This window comes from Triturus cristatus, chromosome 10, assembly GCF_964204655.1.
Source record: "Triturus cristatus chromosome 10, aTriCri1.1, whole genome shotgun sequence".
In the NCBI taxonomy this organism is placed as follows: domain Eukaryota; kingdom Metazoa; phylum Chordata; class Amphibia; order Caudata; family Salamandridae; genus Triturus; species Triturus cristatus.
The window spans coordinates 1196546901-1196567079 of record NC_140593.1 but is presented as its reverse complement, the minus strand read 5'-3'; the positions used below and the strand labels follow the sequence as shown (position 1 = coordinate 1196567079).

Here is a 20179-nt window from a genome sequence, read left to right as displayed (position 1 = left end):
TGTATCTCATTTAATTGACCAGCTTGTATGAATGCTTCGAAAGGTTAATTGGATAATCGCCCAAGTTATACAACTGCTTCAGAATATACTTCTGTTAATTGCTCAGCTTGTACAAGTGCTTTGGAATGTATCTCTCCAAACTGACCATCTTGTAAGAGTGTTTCAGAATGTACTTCTGTTAATTGGTCAGCTTGTACAAATGCTTTGGAAATGTTCTTCTGGTAATTGCTCAATTTGTACAAGTGCTTTGGAATGTATCCCTCCAAACTGACCATCTTGTAAGAGTGTTTCAGAATGTACTTCTGTTAATCATCCATCTTGTACGAATGCTTTGGAATGCACTACTGTTAATTGCCCAGCTTGTATGTATTCTTTGGAATGTTCTTCTGTTAATCGCCCAGCTTGTATGTATTCTTTGGAATGTTCTTCTGTTAATCGCCCAGCTTGTATGTATTCTTTGGAATGTTCTTCTGTTAATCGCCCAGCTTGTATGTATTCTTCGAAATGTTCTTCTGTTAATCGCCCAGTTTGTATGTATTCTTTGGAATGTTCTTCTGTTAATCGCCCAGCTTGTATGTATTCTTCGAAATGTTCTTCTGTTAATCGCCCAGCTTGTATGTATTCTTTGGAATGTTCTTCTGTTAATCGCCCAGCTTGTATGTATTCTTCGAAATGTTCTTCTGTTAATTGCCGACCTTGTATGTATTCTTCGAAATGTTCTTCTGTTAATATCCCAGCTTGTGTATATTCTTTGGAATGCACTTCTTTTAATCTCCCAGTTTGTGTATATTCTTTGGAATGCATTTCTGTTAATCTCCCACCTTGTGTATATTCTTTGGAATGCACTTCTTTTAATCTCCCAGTTTGTGTATATTCTTTGGAATGCACTTCTGTTAATCTCCCAGTTTGTGTATATTCTTTGGAATGCACTTCTGTTAATCTCCCAGCTTGTGTATATTCTTTGGAATGCACTTCTGTTAATCTCCCAGCTTGTGTATATTCTTTGGAATGCACTTCTGTTAATCTCCCAGCTTGTGTATATTCTTTGGAATGCATTTCTGTTAATCTCCCAGTTTGTGTATATTCTTTGGAATGCACTTCTGGTAATCTCCCAGTTTGTGTATATTCTTTGGAATGCACTTCTGGTAATCTCCCAGCTTGTGTATATTCTTTGGAATGCACTTCTGTTAATCTTCCAGCTTGTGTATATTCTTTGGAATGTTCTTCTGGTAATCTCCCATCTTGTGTATATTCTTTGGAATGACTTCTGTTAATCTCCCAGCTTGTGTATATTCTTTGGAATGCAATTCTGTTAATCTCCCAGTTTGTGTATATTCTATAGAATGCATTTCTGTTAATTTCCCAGTTTGTGTATATTCTTTGGAATGCACTTCTGTTAATCTCCCAGTTTGTGTATATTCTTTGGAATGTTCTTCTGGTAATCTCCCAGCTTGTGTATATTCTTTGGAATGCACTTCTGTTAATCTCCCAGTTTGTGTATATTCTTTGGAATGCACTTCTGTTAATCTCCCAGCTTGTGTATATTCTTTGGAATGCATTTCTGTTAATCTCCCAGCTTGTGTATATTCTTTGGAATGCGCTTCTGTTAATCTCCCAGTTTGTGTCTATTCTTTGGAATGTTCTTCTGGTAATCTCCCAGTTTGTGTATATTCTTTGGAATGCACTTCTGTTAATCTCCCAGTTTGTGTATATTCTTTGGAATGTTCTTCTGTTAATCTCCCGTTTTTTGTATATTCTTTGGAATGTTCTTCTGTTAATCTCCCAGCGTGTGTATATTCTTTGGAATGCACTTCTGTTAATCTCCCAGCTTGTGTATATTCTTTGGAATGCGCTTCTGTTAATCTCCCAGTTTGTGTCTATTCTTTGGAATGTTCTTCTGGTAATCTCCCAGTTTGTGTATATTCTTTGGAATGCACTTCTGTTAATCTCCCAGTTTGTGTATATTCTTTGGAATGTTCTTCTGTTAATCTCCCAGCTTGTGTATATTCTTTAGAATGTTCTTCTGTTAATCTCCCAGCGTGTGTATATTCTTTGGAATGCACTTCTGTTAATCTCCCAGCTTGTGTATATTCTTTGGAATGCACTTCTGGTAACCTCCCAGCTTGTGTATATTCTTTGGAATGTTCATCTGTTAGTTACCCAGTTTGTATATATTCTTTGGAATGTTCTTCTGTTAATCGTCCAGCTTCTACGAAGTCTTTAGATCAGGGGTCTTCAACCTTTTCTGTAATAAAAGCTACTTATGTTCAATAAAAACTCATTGATAGCCACTAATATTACTACTGTTGTAATAGTGAGCACATCAGACACGGTTACGCTCGTCTCCTCCCCATGCAAGAGTCCCAGCCGTGACCCCCTCGGCGTAGCAGGCAGGGTTGACAGCAGACATGTAAAAAAGGCTTTGTCACTATGGAATGTCTTTTCTTAGTTAATAGATAAAAGCCATAGTGCAGTACTCGTGGTACCAAGGTAATTCTAATAATAGTAATAAGTCTCACCAATGAAATATCACTTATCACTCAAATATCAGCTTTCAAAGTACTTTGGAAATGCAGTCATTTTTCTTCAAATATCAGTTTATGAGTTCTGAAAATACACACATTTTTGTCTCAAGAACACACTTGTCAATTTTGGTTCAAATATATTATAAATTCCACCAAGCAAGAGCTTCTAATTTAGTAGCGAGTGCTGCACAGAAGAGAGCTACGTGAGGTCGCTGGAGAGCTACCAGCAGCTCCCGAGCTTCTTATTGGAGACGCCTGCTATAGATAGCGCTTCTGTAAGTTACCGGATTTAAGGTCCTGCTTGTAAAGGTATTGGCTCCTTCACACAGGCTGTTGTTAAGGTAATAAGAAAACAGAAATTGCAGGAAGTCCTGAAAACACTGCCATGCCTGGGAGTCTGTGAAGCTAGCACTCTGGTCGACAGGTATTGTATTTGGAAGTCCATAGTTAGTGCTTGGGTATATCAGTTGAAAGGTGATGCTTCTGACTGAAGTTTGGTTGCTTGAGCCTGGAAGAGACTGGCATATCCACCAAGGACAGAAATATTCAATGAACAAAGGAGTGTTTTTGATCTTGTCCAATGCCAGCACTCGTCTTTTTCCAGGATACGTGTGCGTCCGGTTCTTCATAGTAGCCTTTTATTTTGATATTGTTCTTTTCTCTTACATGTGTCTCTCTTAGTATTTTTAAAGGATTTGTTTGCATTTTAATTGATTTATCTTCCTCGCTTTTAACATAGCTGGGATAGGTGCACTTCCTTCATTAGCACATTGTTATTGGTTATTTATCTTGTGCCCTATTAGGGTAATGGGGCGTGGTCTACGGTAGATGCACTCCCATTGGCTGCCCTCTAGTAACCGCTGTCCCTCTACTTCCCTCTAGGGTACCTGGGATACACCAGCGGCTTCTCTCTCACCTGTATGGTGTTCTTCCTAATCTCAGTAAGTCATACTTCCTTAGACCTTCATGTTGACAGTGCGCGAGGAACATTCACAATGTTTTGTTTTTTAACTAGCTTCAGTGTTTGGGTTTTTTGATGTGTCCTTGCTCTGCATGCAGTTTTCAGCTAATTCATACTCCACACCATCATTGTTGCCTCTGTACTTGGATCTAGTGCGCTGCCGCCAAGGAGCGTTTTGAGGATATTGAAAAGAAAAGTCTGTGTATTTATTTTTTGCATTTTTTAGCTGGAAGAGAACACAAAGATGAATCGAAGTGCGGTAGAAAGTATGAAAACATATAAAACAAGTAACACCCTACTCAAAGAAATAGAGTGAAAATACTATCAACAGACATGCATAATCCAGTTACAGTAATGTAGAAACAACAGAAACCTACACCATTTTAAGAACTTTTTAAATATTAGAGATTTTTATGGTAAATGTGGCACAGTTCTGATATCTGCTGTAAGGACATACATATTGACACAAACTCGCAAATTTTAAATTGTAGAGTTGTGGGGTTTTGTAATTTATCCTTAGAATGTCTATATAGTGCAATTCTCCAAGTCCACTCGATTGGTTCAGTTTCTGGAGCAGACAGATGGCAGTAGCACATTAGAGCGCCTTGTAGGAGATGAAGGCCACCTGAAAGTACTTTCCGTCAAGTGGCGGGAGACAGGAAACCTGAAGCTAGTTCAGTGTGATGCAAAAGAATCCCCTGGCCCAGAATCCTCCCAGACTACAGAGTCCCCAAGACCCTGAGACTGGCCGTCAGCACACCCTAGAGTCTCCTAAAGTTTGACTGGGTAACACTGAGTGTTGTACTACAGAAATAATGTCTGCGCGTGAGATCAGTTTCTTGATACCCTGTAACAAATGCATATAAGAATTGGTTGCACAAACATTATTTTTAATAGGAACTTTCAGTGAAGATTTGACCTTGATTACAATACACAGAAAGTGTGTATAATTAGTGACCGAAGTATCAGTTTCTAATGCGTCTCAGTTAATAAGACTCAATGGGTGTTTGCCAAAGATAGTTCAGCTTGCGGCTGCTGTGGAAAAAAGAAAATATATATATATATACGTGTGTGTATATTCATATACGTATCAATACACACTCTCTCTCTCTCTCTCTCCCTCCCCCATACATAATGGACATGGGCAGGGCACAAGGCCTGTAAAAGGAAGTGGGGGGACTAACCAAGTTAGTCAGTATGCAAGTGACATCATGGCGCGTGCCATCGCAGCACATGACATTGCGATGAGTGACATCGCATGTGGCATCACAGGAAGTGACCTCGCTGGAAGTGACATCACAAGAGTGACATCAGATTGTAAGACTTCACACATAGGTTTATCAGGTGTATCATGAGTACATTTAAGAGCATTATGAGATTTAACAAATGAGATTTTGCGTCGAAGTTGTGCCAAAAAAGTGTTGCAACCCTGACGCAAAATTTTGGCCTCAACTAATACTTTTATGTTTTTAAAACCCTGCCACAAAGATTGAATAGTAATAATGGCAAGATAACTTTGGACAGTAATGCTTTGCTGGAGAGATCTGTGTTGTTTGCTGTCCTAGAAATGATTCAGAGTACTATAGAAGGTTAATGTGTCTCCTGCAAAGCACATCATGTAACATCCAGATGACAGTTTTTTATTTTATGTATATGGGTAAGTTAGTTACAGCTTTCAACATAAAGATCCTTTTGTTACATGCAGTTCAAAAAATGTAATCCTTCTAATATAACACAGTGAGCCATGAAGGACATGCAACTTCTACACCTTGTAACCCTCACCGTGTTATGTGACACATCCTGCACGTTGATTTACATACTTGTATGTTTTGTTGTCAGTGTATAATGTGTATGTTACACAAAGCGCTCTGGCACCCTGCATTGGGGTGAGTAGTGTTATAAAAGAGATAAAATAGTGCTATTTAAATTGTTCTTAGTGTAAATTCTGGAACAGACCAACACATTTGACATTCTTAGAGTGAATGCAGTCCAGGGACTGAACCAAGTCAATAGCATACCTCTCTTAGAAGTGATAACACGCTGGGTGCTTTTGTGTCTCCTTCGTTGCATGTGCATGTAAGAGTGAGGTCACAGGCCGCGTCCACTCAGGATATTACTCAAAAGGAGGCCTGATTGCTTCAGCCTTCATCTTTGGCCCAGCTGGAGGTGGAAAGAAAAAAGACCCCCCTCGCTGCCTACACGTTGCTGCTGGGAATGGAAAGCAGACAACGTGCAGGCGCTGCTGAATGTGTCCCGGTGTCTGAAAATTACAACGCAGAGTTTCAGCACATTTCTGTGGGGCTCACCTGATTGGCTTGGTGGTCGGCGTCCACCCTACGAAAATAGTGGGTGGACTCCGTGTACCCCAGACTTGTGCCCTAGATATGTGGTTCTTTCCTCTTGGAGGTGAAGCCGATAGTTAACCAGCAGAAGGCATCAGGAGACACCTGAATGTAAACTGGGAACCGTATTTGCTCTACATAAGTAAATAAACATATCTGCTTAAGTCCAATTTCAGGATGTCCTGTTACATTTCAGGTCCTTCAATGAAGACAGCCACAGCATTGTTCAATAAGGTGGATTCTGCCATCTTTTTTGCTTAAAACCTTTTATTGGGATTTTCACAAAATAAAACATCAAACAACAGTTAAATATAAACATAGTAGGGTAGAGAGAGTACCCAATCATACATTATTAATAAGACGGTCGTATGAGCGTATAATGTGAGGTGATATAGAATATTGTTTCGTACTCCCGAAAATGGAAAACAAGTATGCTTGTCCCAGTGGTGTTTGATTAACGTATTACTGGTACGATGAGAACAAATATACAGGGGCAGGATAACGAGGTGCTGTATTCCATAAGGGCTAAGTGTGGGGTGTTACAGGATTGCACATAGAGGGTTTTAGGTGGTAAAGCTTTATGGTGGTTTGAAGGTAGTAAAGTAAGTATCTAATGTGTTGTATATGGATATTTGGGAAGCCTCCAAGGGAACTGTTGCAAGGAGATGTTATCCGCTCCTGTGATGAACGAGAGCCGGCTCTTCCAAGCACGGAATGAGATTTTCCATTACCGAGGAGCATTTTACATCCTAGAATAAGTATTAGGCCAAAAAGGTACCTATGTGGTGTCTTTACTGATGTTAGGATCTAATCTGCCTGGTATGAGATACAACATGTTTTCATTAGAGAGAATTTAAAATATTTTTATGCCAAGTTTCAACATTTCGGACCATAGCGGTTTTAATGATAGACAGTAGAATACCATATGTGGAAGGTCTACTTCAGCTGTGCCACAGTTCCAAAATACTCCAGTAATCTCTTAGTTTTAGTTTGTGTTACCATTGCAGAGTCCAAACTACTCATGTAGGAACATAACTGTAATTTGGGCTAATACTGGCGTTATTTTATATTTAAAGGGAGGAGACCTGAAAATTGACCATACGAGCCAACAATACCAGCTTCTCATTTAGTGATCGTGTTCTGCAACAATTCCTATGGTTTGAATTGCAAGTGTCTGTAGGTCTTTGAGACCAAGAGGCCATTCCTGTTTCATACGTGTGTGAGATGAATGATGGAGAGATCCTTTTCCGAGATTGGTAGTTTACACACACGTTTAAGTTTTAGAAAGGTGTAGAGGTCTAGATTATTACCATTCTGAGTTCCTCATAAATTGGCGAACGAAAGCAGGATTTTATTGGTACCAAGGTGTTTGGTGAGTACGTTACCCGTGGATGACCAGTCAGTCCAATCCAAGTCATTCCTATCAATTGTTACCCTTTTTTTTGAGTTTTGTAGCTTAGTGTCATAGTAGTCCCTTCTACTTTGATGGTGTCCTTCATGGCACAGTGTTATGCTGAGAAGGAATCGGATGCCTTCCAAGCATGAAAGATTTATTTGTAGGTCAAGTCCGTGTACTAAGCTATCTCTTTCAATGTCTAGACTCAATTTCGAAGTTAAGGGACCCGATAAAAAAGACGGAACATTTCCGAGAGACCTAAACAAAACACCAGTGGTGGTGAGGGTGGCTTGCACATTCCAGTTGACTTTTCCTGTATCTCCTTCTGATAGGCGCGGTGGCCCAGGAACTCTGAAACTTTCAGGATCCGCAGTCCAGCAATGGCTGTATGTTTGTTCCTAGAGGCAAATTACACAAAGCGTCCAAAAAAGCTATAGGGAGCATTTCCTTTTAGGCTTTTAAAGTAAGAAAGGGATTTGAGCTGCAAAGCTGCTGTGTTTGTTTAAACCTATTTCTTATTTTGAGCAGGTCTCTTGATAATGATCAAATTCTTATTTTTGGAGAGATAAAAAATGTAAAGCAAATGTTATCTTTGAATAGACATTGGTTTATGCTTTTGTGTTCTGAGTGTTTCTCAATTGTAAAGGTGTTTGGGGTACCTCACAGGTGCAGAACTATTAACTATTAATAACATCTAAGCAAGTTACCCTGATGGGCAACTGGTCTTGCAAGTAAGTAACTGCTCCTCTGGAAAATCCTGCCAGGATGGCTGAGTGCTGCCAGCCCGCTCATGCCCAAGGATATCCAATTCACCCGAGTGGTCTCCTAGGGACTCCACGTGTTGTGTTCATTGATGGTTAGGAGAGTCGTCACTTTTACTAAACCAAGTCCTCACAAACTTTTGTGGCAAAACTGAGGAAAATCAGTCTAGCATGCAGTACCTCTACTGCCCCTCATGATGTTAATGAGTACCAGGACGTCAGTCACACAAAAGACACTGAGACATCCAACAACAAGTTTCATAAAGTAAAAGTCTGGTCACGCGACCTTGCTACCACTGTTGGTCTGTTGAGGTGAGTGATGACCATTTGTCCAAGTGGAGACTGCCTGTTTCTTTCAAATTGCGAATATTCTCATCTGAAGTAAAATTTCTGGAAATATCACTGTTTTTGGGTGCACTAACACAATTACAGATTGATGGTGTTAGCACAAAAATACACCCTATTCTAAATGAGTCCATGTGAGGTCTCAGGATTCAAATATAACTCATAAATGCGGATCCTTGTACATCGCATGTGTTAAGCGTTCCATAGACATTGCAAGTGCCTCGGTATCGTATTGATAGCACAAGTGAGTGTAATGATCAAATTTAATCCCAAGACATCTTCAGGTAAGACGTCTAGTTACAAGTGCTTATCAAGGATGGTCTAAATTTATCACTCCCAATAAAATCTGATTCTTCTTAGTGCAATAAATTTCACCTATTCCAAGTAAATGGGGAACAACAGAGGGATTAGTGGGTGCGCTAAACTCTGCACACTCGGAATACCAGTCCCTCAGACACAAAATGTTTTGCACAGGGGTTGGAATTTTTCAGAACACTTGAGTCTGACCCTAAGACTGGCCAGGCCTTCATCATCCCTGTTTACCTTTAATTTATTGTTTCTTCTCCATGATTTTGTCACTGTTTTTAGTCATATACACATGGGGGTTTCTCCAGCAGATTCCATGAGTTTTTTACTGGCCAGTTCATTTATCACCACAATTTTTCAATATTCTGGCTGGTCTTTGTATCTTTATCTCAAGGCGCTCAGAGGATCTTACTGGCTGGCATGTAGTGCTCTAAAAAAAAATCCCCAAAACAATAATTGACATCATAAGTGACTCAGTTCATCAAAATTCAGGTTGTCTTTTATGCATCTTCTACACTACTTAATGGTGGGACGGCAGACCCGCTCACCGTGTGTGCGTTATCTATGGTCTGCTACTTTGCCTTTGCACTTTCGCTTAAATGGGAAAAAAAATATGAATGAATATCTTGCATTGCCTGCCTAAAGAAATATCGTTTTTTTAAATTAATGGATGAAAACAGCTTTGTATTCTCACCTTCCCAAAAGAAAACATGCATAAAATAATGAGTAAAAAACTAGAACTCGATACAGCCACTTTAGACTGAAGTCTGTGCTGCATCTCAGAATCCATTCCAGTGACAGCCACCTCATGTTCTGCTCTGTGAGGCAAGGATCCCTAACTCTGAGCATCTGGCTCCATTCTCTTTCCCTCTTCATGGATATATTTCTCTGAATCAGAGTCTTCTGCTTTGCTCGTCTGCATTTGCTGACAGCTTTAAAGATGCCCGGCTCTTGCATATAGTCATGTCCATTTTATGCCTGCTTTGTTCCATTATGTCCATTTTGTATTTAGCTGTTTTGTAATCACTACTTGAGACCCTTTGCCACGAGCATGTGGTGCTGGGAGGAGCAGTGTTTGCAGTTTTTGCGAACGAGACAGTGATTACCCATACATAACTGAGGTGGACAAGATATGGGGAGCGAAGGAATGGAAGAAAAGATGACCACAGAACAGCAGCCAAACAATTATCTGTATAAATTAGAACTTGCAGGAACATAAACATCATAGCCTGGACACTCAGAAAGACTGACACAGTGTGCCTGACTATTCCTGAAGTTTAGACTTCCCTGGGACCAAGAGCTTCTGCTTCCAGGCAGGGGCAAGGTGGTCAATACCAGAGAATGGGCATGGATGGAGTGGTGGACTTATGACATGGCTGCCGTGGCTAGAATAAGGTCGTATGATTGGTCCTTCTAGAGAAGATGCCAAGTATAGAATCGTGGATCTCAAAGATGGTGTTTCCACTTAGGCCACAGGTTGTAGGACTGATTCTGCCAGAGAACCAATCATCCAAGGCATGAAAAGTGCCATATTTCCTTCCATTGTTCTGGGGTTTCCCATCTTGCTTTGTGATCTGTTTGTGATGCCATCTCTGGAATTGTAGTCCTGTGAATTTCTCATGTGTCACTAGGATAGCTCAGGGTGGGAATGGAGGAGTCGGAGCAGACAGATGTTGTTGTGTTTTTAATAGTTATTTGTTTTTTTTGGTTTAGGTGATGTATAAAAAGTTTCAGATTCCTTGCCCCATGAATGGAACCCTTGCTAGTGAGCCTCACGAGGTGCACTTTAATGGTCACAACATCACGGACGACGACAGTTGCACCGCTAAAATATTCACCACCAACTCGCAGGTAAGAAACCAAGCTGAAACATTCACCACCAACTTACAGGTAGAAAAACCAAGCTAAAATATTCACCACCATCACAGGTAAGAAACCAGGCTAAAATATTCACCACCAACTCACAGGTAGAAAAACCAAGCTATAATATTCACCACCAACTCACAGGTAAGAAACCAAGCTAAAATATTCCCCACTAACTCACAAGTGAGAGTCCAAGTTAGCCAGATCCTAGAAGAAGTAAGGCGGAGCGTATAGGGAGGTGCGTGAACAACCCAAGGGTCTGACACTTTGTGTTGCTGCACTCCAGATAATGATTATGTATCTTTTTTATGGCATTTTTTAAATGTATTAGGGTTTGGTGAGATAAAGAAGATACTGCTTGAAAAAAAATCTGCTGCAATATAGCAGTGTACAAAGTTGCAGCTATTAAATCCATTTTAGCTCTTATTTGAAACTTGTGCCCATATCGTCGTTTCCTGATGGCACAATTAAGATGACCTCGTGTATATACAACCGTGAGTCGCCTGCCGTCTTACCCATAGGTTGCTGATCAGCAAAGCCCCGTTCGTACGAAATAGGTTTGAGTTTCTGTATATATGGTAGGGAACTGTGTTGGGGAGTCGAAGATCCAGCCATTCTTGAACAGATGGGTGGGAGGGGGCACCTGGGCAACTGGAAACATCATTTACCAAGCAGTCTTTACAACGACTAGCCTTTACAACAAGGTTGGTACCCTGCATGCGAAGTTACCACGCGTAACTTTAGCATGCAAGTTGTTACAAGGACTTGCTGTAGGGGGTGTGTTGTTCTACTGGTGTTGGAGTTTTAAGTCCAATATCTTCCCTACTGTTGCGTAGACTGGAGTTGGAATAGTAATTTGTACTATTCCAAAGTCCAGTGCCAGCGAAAGCAAGTCGTTGTAATGAGTTGTGTGCTAAAGTAACACGTGGTAACGTCGCACGCGGGGATACTGACTGAGTGGTACAGGTGTGCGGGGTTAATGCCTTTGGGGTTCTGTCATACAACCCCTGGGCAACACAAGTGATTTTGTTGGGTGGGAAGGGGGGTGGTTACTGTGTGTTTATGTGTGAGAGAGAGTGCGAGTTTCATGTGTGTTGAATGGGTCGTGGATGGATTCCCCAGTGCTGTGGTTGGCACTGCCTGGCATAGTGAGAAACTGCCAGAGGGATTTTGTTATTGCCTCCGCAGCAGTGACATCTGACCCATGAGGACATGGTGGTAAGCCCCGGCACACTTGACTTCAAAAGGGAAGCAGGAGAAGCTGTAGCTTTATGGCTAAAGCGGTCAACCTCGAAGCAGGGGAACCAGGTTCGAGTTTCGGCAACAACGCTCAACATCCTGTGATTCTGGGCAAATCACTTAATCTCCCCGTGCCTAACAAAAATGAATGTGTCCATCTGTAACGAAACTGGTGCTCATGTAAAGCGCTCTGATACCCGATATCTTGGGTCTAGTTTGCGCTATATAAAACAAAAAAGAAAAAGAAAGAAAGAACGGAGGACCTCTCTGTGGTCTAGTGAATAAATACAGCTTTGCCACAGCTGCTGACTTTTGCGTGCACATTGTGACGCACTAAGCTGAAGCCCTCCTTCACAAGTGCTGGGTAAAAGTAGGTCCGCTGCTTTTCATATGCCAGAGGACTGAATGTTGTCTCCAGTGGCACATTAAACACCTTTTCTAGGTCCTTGTCTCCTCCCAGGCAGCCTGTCCTCCTTAGCCATTCAGGGTGGAGGTGGGAACATGAGCAGGACAGCAAAACTTGCTTCAGTGTCTCCACCTTCTTGTCCACTGCCTTCGAGCTCGGGCACTGATACTAGGACCGTAGGCTTTGCAGGTGGAGAGATGCTCGCCTCTAGAACCCAAGAAGAGTATGTAGTGCTGTGCCTTGTCATTGGTCAGTCGTTTCGATCCTTCCTGCCCTGTTGAAGGCCTAATTGTGGTCCTGCAAGTGACATGCTAGGATGTGGCCATGCATGAGCAGGTGGGTGGGAAGGGTAGACTGGGCAACACAAGTAATTCTATTTGTTGGGGAGAGAGGGTTGGTTATTCTGAGAGAGTTTCATGTGTGGGCAATGAGTAGTGGATGGGTTCCCCAGTGCCATAGTAGCATTTATTGGTATATGCGAGGGGAAAAGGGGCATTGAAAACAGTGGCCAGGGCCATGGCATCACTGGCTGGCTTCTAAGTGGGGAACAATTAATTTCACAGCCGTGAGCAGCATATGTAGAAAATGGGACATCAACTTGATGTGTAATGGGGGGATACCAAAGCAGTTGACGTCAGTGACAATGTGTGTTTCTAGGTATCAGCTTGCTGTTTAGACATCATAACTAAATAGCAAGTTGTCTCTTAGGAACAAATTACTGTATTTGCCAGAATTGAAAAGCGAGTGTTTGAGGGTAAAGGTTGGTTTAAAGAAATGTATAAAGTGGGATTTGGGGAGTTAATTGTTTTGTTTGGAAAGATATTCCCGGACAAAGTTTATTTTAAGAAAACACGCTGATATAAAATAACTACATTGACATAATATTTCACCCTGCCATAAAAGCGGTGACTCATTTGTTTGGAGACATGATGCTCTGTAAGGTTTTTATGGATGCTGTAGGTATTGCATGATCTGCACTCACGTTTGCTGCTGTGTGCGGTTTGGGGCGTAATGTAAATGCATCTAACGCTGCAGCCTGAACGTATAAAACCTGTTTAACCTGATGGATAGCTGTGCCGTGTAGGACCTGGGACCGTGAGATCTGGGATTTTTTTAATGACCGCTGATCCTTTTAGAAGTGGTTGCATGTCAATGAAGGGAACCGAAAGGCAGAGGCGAAGGAAAACTATGGAAGGCTTTATACAAATGCATATATAGGCCTGATTTAGACTTTGGCGGGTGGAGTAAAGGCAGTCGGGGTGGCAGAGGACTTCACATGTGCCACCCTGCCTTTACTCTGCCCACCAAATTTGGAGGTCACCCTGCAGTGAACTGTCTAGGTTTGTGTGAACTTCTGTGACAGTGCTTCATAGAAACCAGCTAAGTTTGGTGTGCGCCCGTCAATGGTGACTTAAATTTTTTTTTTCTCTTCCAAAAACAAACTCCTAGAGCGGATGTTTGTTGATGGAAAAGAAAGAAGTAATGGCCACAATACCATGGGAGTTTCGTCCAATGGTGTGGGGGTAATTTTTAGGTCTCGCCTAGCGTTGCAGCGCACATGCGTTGCTCACTCTGCGGGGCATATTGTCTTAGAGGAGATTTCAGAAGTGGAGTTGAAGCCCCGCCCATCTTTTTTATTGGCTGGCGTCATTGTTTATGGTAAACTCTGGCTTGTGATTGAAAATGAGGCTTCTTTGTTACCGCCCTATTTCCTTTTGGGACCGCCCATCCGGACTCGATCGTTTACTTGCGGCGTTACACGGTCTCCTTTACTTAGTGGGTAAGCACTTTTTTTTTCTTATTCGCGAAGTGACAGCTTGTTAAACATTGCGGCAGCCTCAGCAGTAATGTTATTGGTTTTTTTTGTAACTTGCAATCAAGTTTATTGCTGTCTGCTTTCCACACGTTTTCTTATTATTTTGTTGATGTTGCTGTTGCCCGATAGCAGCGCAGCGGAGCTAGGCACATCTGAATGTGCGTATATGTAATTGTATCAATTCAATTCAATTAATCTTTATTCGGATATGAATATATCCATAAAAGCACAGCTCAAATACCAGCAATAAAAAACCTAAAACTATAAAAAATACACAAATATAAAAAGCAGCAACATCATAGAAGCAGTATCCAAATAGGGACCTGTAGCACATATCGAAAAGCAGCATAGTAATACAATAATCTATAAAGTGCAGTCAGGTAAATAACAATGCAGCAATCTGAAATAGTTAAAAAAAAGATGCACGTATAAGATGAGCATATGAGCTTACAGGGCAAATACAAAAATCGATAAATAAGTACACACAAAAATCTAACTATTTTACGGAACATCAGAAGTTGGTAGGTTGAAAACAGTGGAAAGCAGCCATCAGTGGGTGCTCATTGCGGCACGTGAGCGAACTGCCACTTTCAAAAAGGATCCCACACGAAAGAAAACAGGTCATCCTCCTCCAGTTTAGGAATTTCCATGTAGGCTGCTTTATAATCAGTGATGGCAGTTACCTTGAAAAAAGGAGTCAATTGTAATTGTATCATCTGCAGCCTTTTTTAAAGCAGCGTGGCTGCGCTTTAACTTATGGTTTTTGCTTCTAGAATGGCGGCCGCGCTATTAAAGCTGCTCAGGCGAAAATATATTTTCTTTGAAGAAAGACCCGTGGTTTTAAGATGCGCTTTGTGTTATTTTTCCAAGCGCGAGGCACGGTTCATGTCCCAGAATGGCAGGCGCACATTTCTTTTGTTATGCTCGCCTCACCCAAATCAATCAACAATGGCCCCTCATCCCCGCAGTGCCTGGAAAAGCACAAATTGAGAATTTAAAACGGAACATATTTGTTAGGGGTTCTCTTGAATAATAAGAATTGGTTTCTACCCAAATGAACCCTTTTGGCAAGATTAGGATAATAAAAGATGGGCAAAAAAACATCTAGCTCTAACATATATCTTGCAGTTTGCATTCAGCTCTTTGATGACAGTTCATAGCTCATGTTCTATATTAGAATTTTGACTTATAAACGACAAGTAACAAAAGGAGCTCTCTGACAGAATCAGTAACCCACTGACCTATTTACATTTTATGCACATCTGCATATTACACGTTCTTAGCAGCAGGCATTTCAACCTGCTGCGCTACCTTAGGATGAGTCAAAACTTCCACTAGACAATACTCCGGTCGCTTTTGTGGAAGAGAATTAATAACCGGAGTTATCTTGACATTTTAATCGATGCCTGAAAATTGCTGTAGGTAAGGAAAGTGGCAGCAGGTGCTCTTAAAATGATAACATACATGAAAAAATTACGCCCCACCCCAAGTCTGTGCAAAGTGAGGTGGCACCAATTGCACCGCCCACACATGCTTTGGTCATGGTAGGTGGGGTGATAGATGGAATTGGGTCCTGTTGCTCTACATCATAGGATTTCTCACTGATGGTCATTAATGTAGAATAATTCTTGCCTGCATGCCGGGATCCCAGAACACTTCTGCCAGATCACTTTGTAGAGATACGTGTGTGTGTGTGTGTAAACCATTTTTTCAATAAGCATAATTTTGCTCAATGCCACACAATTCAACTCCACACATTCACAAAACACACCACATAATTCCACACAAAACCACATATTTCAAATACACAACACAATTCTACAACACACCCATACCTCCAAAACACATCACAAATTTACACAACATATCACAACTAATAATTCCAATACAACCCACATAATTTCACACCAAACCACCAACATCCACTACAATCCAAACCAAAACAAATGCGAAAAAGACATTGTCATTTATGACGACAATAGCTCTAACTCTCGCGAGACCTATTGCATTGCAAATGCTTGTTTGTATTTTTACTGTCTCTCACCGCCAGACTCTGGATTATTGAGTTGACTACTGGAAACTCCTATGATTTTGGCCTTCTCTTCTGAACCTGGGATGACGTTCACCCAAGAATCTGACAGCGTCGCTGCTCTCCTTAGTCAAGCAATGTCACTTTCAGTCTCTGCTGTATATGGAGTTGTTCCTTGTGCCCTCTCTGTGCCCTTTTTAACAGGATACTCCATACTGCCTCTCCCTTTACTAGATCTTTGCTTCTTAACTGAGTTATCTTACCACATCTTTCTTTCTTAGTTGCCCTGGGTCCTTTATAACCACTAATGTTTTCTTTTAAAGCAGATGTTCCTTCATTGTTTCTTTTCCAGACCCAGAATTGCATTTATGCTAACCCTGCACAGGGTACCCTTTGGCAGATTTTCATGTCTCTCTTCATAGATATTTATCCTCGCACTCAAGTTCCTATAATTCTCGTTGTGTTTTGTGCATCCCGCTCCATCGGTTTTCCCGCTCAACTTCCTTGTGATTTCTAGATCCAGCTTTGTTACTTTCTTATGCTTTTCATGTTTTTAGTCACTTCACCTTATTTCTTTTCATTTCGGTTCAGTTTTGGGATCAACCTCGACATCTTTACTAGATTCACCTCTGAGTGTTTACTAGATCTCTCTCCCTGGGCTTTGTAAGTCCCATGTGTGTTATAATTTGCCCTTTGTGTATTTTCCAAAGCCTACTCCGTGTTCTCCTAATTCTACCACTGCATTTCTAGCTCCTCTCTCTTAAGTTTGCTTTACCCGCCCCATGGGTCTTCTGACTACAGATTGTGGGTTTTTCATGATATTTTCTTCATCCGCCTATCGGTATTTTCTAGAGCCAGTTCCTTGTGTTTTCTGGCATTCGCCGCTGTTTGTCTTCTGGATCCTTGTCTGTATAGTTCATAGATCCGCTTCCTTGTATTTTCTAGAACTCATGTGCCTGCATTTCGTCCAGTTTATTTCAGTACAAGTGTTTTCTAGATTCTCTTGCATTTGTACTCTAGATTCTTCTGATTTTATGTTGTAGATTCTTCTGTAGGTTTCTAGAGATCTGCATTTAGGACCATTGTCATGCACTAGGTGTAATGTGAAGGGATTCTACCAGGTCTCAGACCAGACTAAAAGACTTTCTCCACAATGATCACATGCAGATGGGTGACTTGAGAAGCGTGTGTTGTAAGTGTAGTTCATTGTCGTCTTCCACAGAAGCCCCTGTGGAAATACCAGAGTATGGGATGGAAATGTTGGAAGGATTGTACTTTCGGTCGGGGCATAGCAAGAGTCTGCGGGAGGGGTGACTGAGGACTACTGGTGCGAGGGAGGCTAAAGTGAGTAGCGTCTACTAAGGATTTAAGTCCTTGAATACTTTCTATGAGGACATTAGTACCAGCAAAGTAAGGAAATATAGCAGCAAGGACATAGGTGATGGCCTATAGCAACATGCTATAACTAATTGAGATCCTGGGAGAGAAGGCAGAACATGTGATGAATGTGCGGAGCTCTGGCTAGAGAGTTACAAGATTTTTTATGATGTGTCTGTTGAGCAATGTCAATAGAGAAATGACAAATGCTGCAATATTCCTGTATCAAGAATGGAAGAGGTAGGGCAGAAGATAGCCGGAGAGAAACCTGTAATCAGCATTTACCAGAAGAAGTAGTATTTGCATTGTGTACTTTGCAAAAGGAATGTCAGATAAGATAAACATAACAAGCATTTGCAGTGCAATAGGTCTCGCATTTACACAAGTTTGAGCTATTGGCATTGTAAATGACAATGGCTTTTAGTTTTGTTTTCGTATTTATGTTTTAATAACAAAAACAAAAATAAAAGGCATTGTTATTTGCAGTGTAAATAGCACAAACTCGCATAAATGCGAGACGTATTGCATTGCAAATGCTTGTTCAGGAAACAGGCGAGGAAGAAAAGAGCGGAAGTGAAAGCAGAGCGAGGCCTTCAAAGGGAGGGGAAGGGCTCCTTAATGGAGCAGGGAGGGGATGAGGGGGGGCTCTTCTTAATGCTTAGTGAGGTGTGTCAACAGCAGTACTGTGTGTGGGGGAATGCAGCGTGTGCTCTAGTGAAGTGAATCCAAGCACAGGGTTTGCTTATAAACCGCGCCTGTGATTAGTAACAAAACAAAAAAAACATGGACGCGCGGCCCGAAAGTGAAAGAGACCGTGCGCCCATCCCCCCAAGAATTCTGATAGCCCCGTCCCTCCTCGCCAAATTCTTCAGTGCTCTGTTGAAATATTTGTAAATGTACAGTGTGGGAGTAAAGGGAAGCTAGGAGCGCGAGCCGGGCAAGTGCGTGCTTCTAACTGGTGTAGTGCTTAGTGAGGTGTGTGTCAACAGCAGCACTGTATGTGTGGGGGAATTCAAGCGCCTAGAGGTCATTGAGCTTGCATTGCTGTTAACGCTGCATATGGAATGGCCTCTAGGCGCTTGTATGAACAGGGTGCTGGTGAGAGGTCTTGCTCATTGTACTGTAAGCACTTGTATGATGATTGTGTGATGCTGATAAGTAATTATTAGCATTGCATACTGAATGGCCTCTAGGCGCCTGCATGAACAGGATGCTGGTGAGAAGTAGTGATTTATTTGCAGTGCAGTCTCAATGCACCGTAGGCACTTGTATGGTAGGCGTATGATGTTGAGAAGTACCGAATGATTAGCACTGCATGTCGAAAGGCCTCTTGCTGCTTGAGTGAAATGCATGCTACGAGAGTCACCGATTAATTAGCCCTGAAATGGAATGTCCTCTATGGGCAGTGACTAATTGTGTGGGTGTCAAATGTGCCATCCGCCTGCCTGTGCGCCTTCCCTTTCCTTCCGGTCATATAGGGGGCCACGAGGCCCCTCGCGCCTTCGTTTCCCTGTACTTCCGCCCCTCCTTCTCTCTGGGTTTCCTCGACTACCCCCTCATCCCCCGCCCTGGTGCCTCTCCTTCCCACCCTTGCTCCCTCCCTCACCAAGCCCTTCCCCATTCCCGGTAGTCGCTCCCCCTCCCCTCCTGCCCTCCATTTCCCGCTCCTCCTCCTCCCCTGCCTGCCTCCATTTCCCAGTTCCTGCCTCTGCCCGTGTAACACGAGCCCCGGCTACCTGGTGGCGGCGGCAGCGGCTGCGCAGCCCGGCCCCTTTAAAAGGCAGAGCCCGATGCTGGGAATCGGCGTCAGCCTAAGAACTGAAACTAACCCCCGATCAATGAGCCAAGGGGGCTGCTGCCTGCCTCAGAGCCGCCTTTCAGTTTCTCTCCTCCAGGAAGGAAAACAAAAAAAACACATTACCACACACTCTCAGAGCAGACGAGCAAACACCAGCCTGACGTTCCCCCCTCCCTTTCCCAAACACTGCAGGCTTCCTCCCCTCCAGGGAAAGGGGGCCCTGCTCTGGTGGTGGACCATGGATGCTCCTGAGACAACTTCTGTCGCCCCGGGATGACCCTGACCTGAGGGTCCGGGGGAGGAAAGTGCAAGAAAGCGCGACAACTTCCTGATTTCCACGTGAGACATGTCTGAGGCGGCTGCAACCCAGTTTTGCATCAAGGTAACTTCTCCCTCCTTGTTTTAATCCCCTGGTGTGTGGAAAAAAAGAGGTGCGCATCCCCCCAAAAATGGCTAGCAGGGGGAAGTTTGCTTTTTGTAATCTGTGTATATTATGTTATGCAGAGCATGTGGCGTAAAAGAAAGCATCGGGTCTTTGCTGCAGCTTTGCAGGTGTGTTTCTTGCATTTTCTCCCTATTACCACCTCCTCTGCGTAAAATTCCAACCCCCTTAGATCTACAGAGGGATGCAATTAGTTTATTGATCATCTGTAATTTACGCTCACTTCAGAAAACCATTTGCCCATCAACTTTTTACAACTAGTTCTTGAAAAAAAATGACCCTAACAGTAACAGCAGAATGAGTTGTGATGTGATTAGTGAAGAAGACGCAAAGTGTTGTATTTTGGAAATTCGTTTTGGGCTCGAAGCCCTCGGGCGGCTCTTGGCTCAGGAGAGTGGCCCTGTCGCTGTACATAAAGTACAGTGGCTCTGACAGCATAACTTTGTTTACCAACACTGGCCCACCAGTCTGTTTGTGTTGGCTCCGCTGTGTTCAGCCAAGGACATTCAACCGTTTGCATACAGGGTGGTGTGTATCATTCTGCTGTTGCCGTAGCACAGGGGACATCATTCT

The 20179-nt window shown here is 42.4% G+C and overlaps 1 protein-coding gene across 5 annotated transcripts in view; it reads left to right on the top strand.

The window, feature by feature from the left end:
- Positions 1-20179, top strand: part of SLC38A5 (solute carrier family 38 member 5) — a 419077-nt gene that overhangs the window by 344731 nt on the left and 54167 nt on the right. For all 5 annotated transcript variants that reach the window (XM_085629632.1, XM_085629635.1, XM_085629633.1 and 2 more), the window contains 2 exons: positions 3408-3466; positions 10350-10487. In XM_085629632.1, the coding sequence (XP_085485758.1) occupies positions 3408-3466; positions 10350-10487 (197 nt within the window). The remainder of the gene's footprint in view (positions 1-3407; positions 3467-10349; positions 10488-20179) is intronic.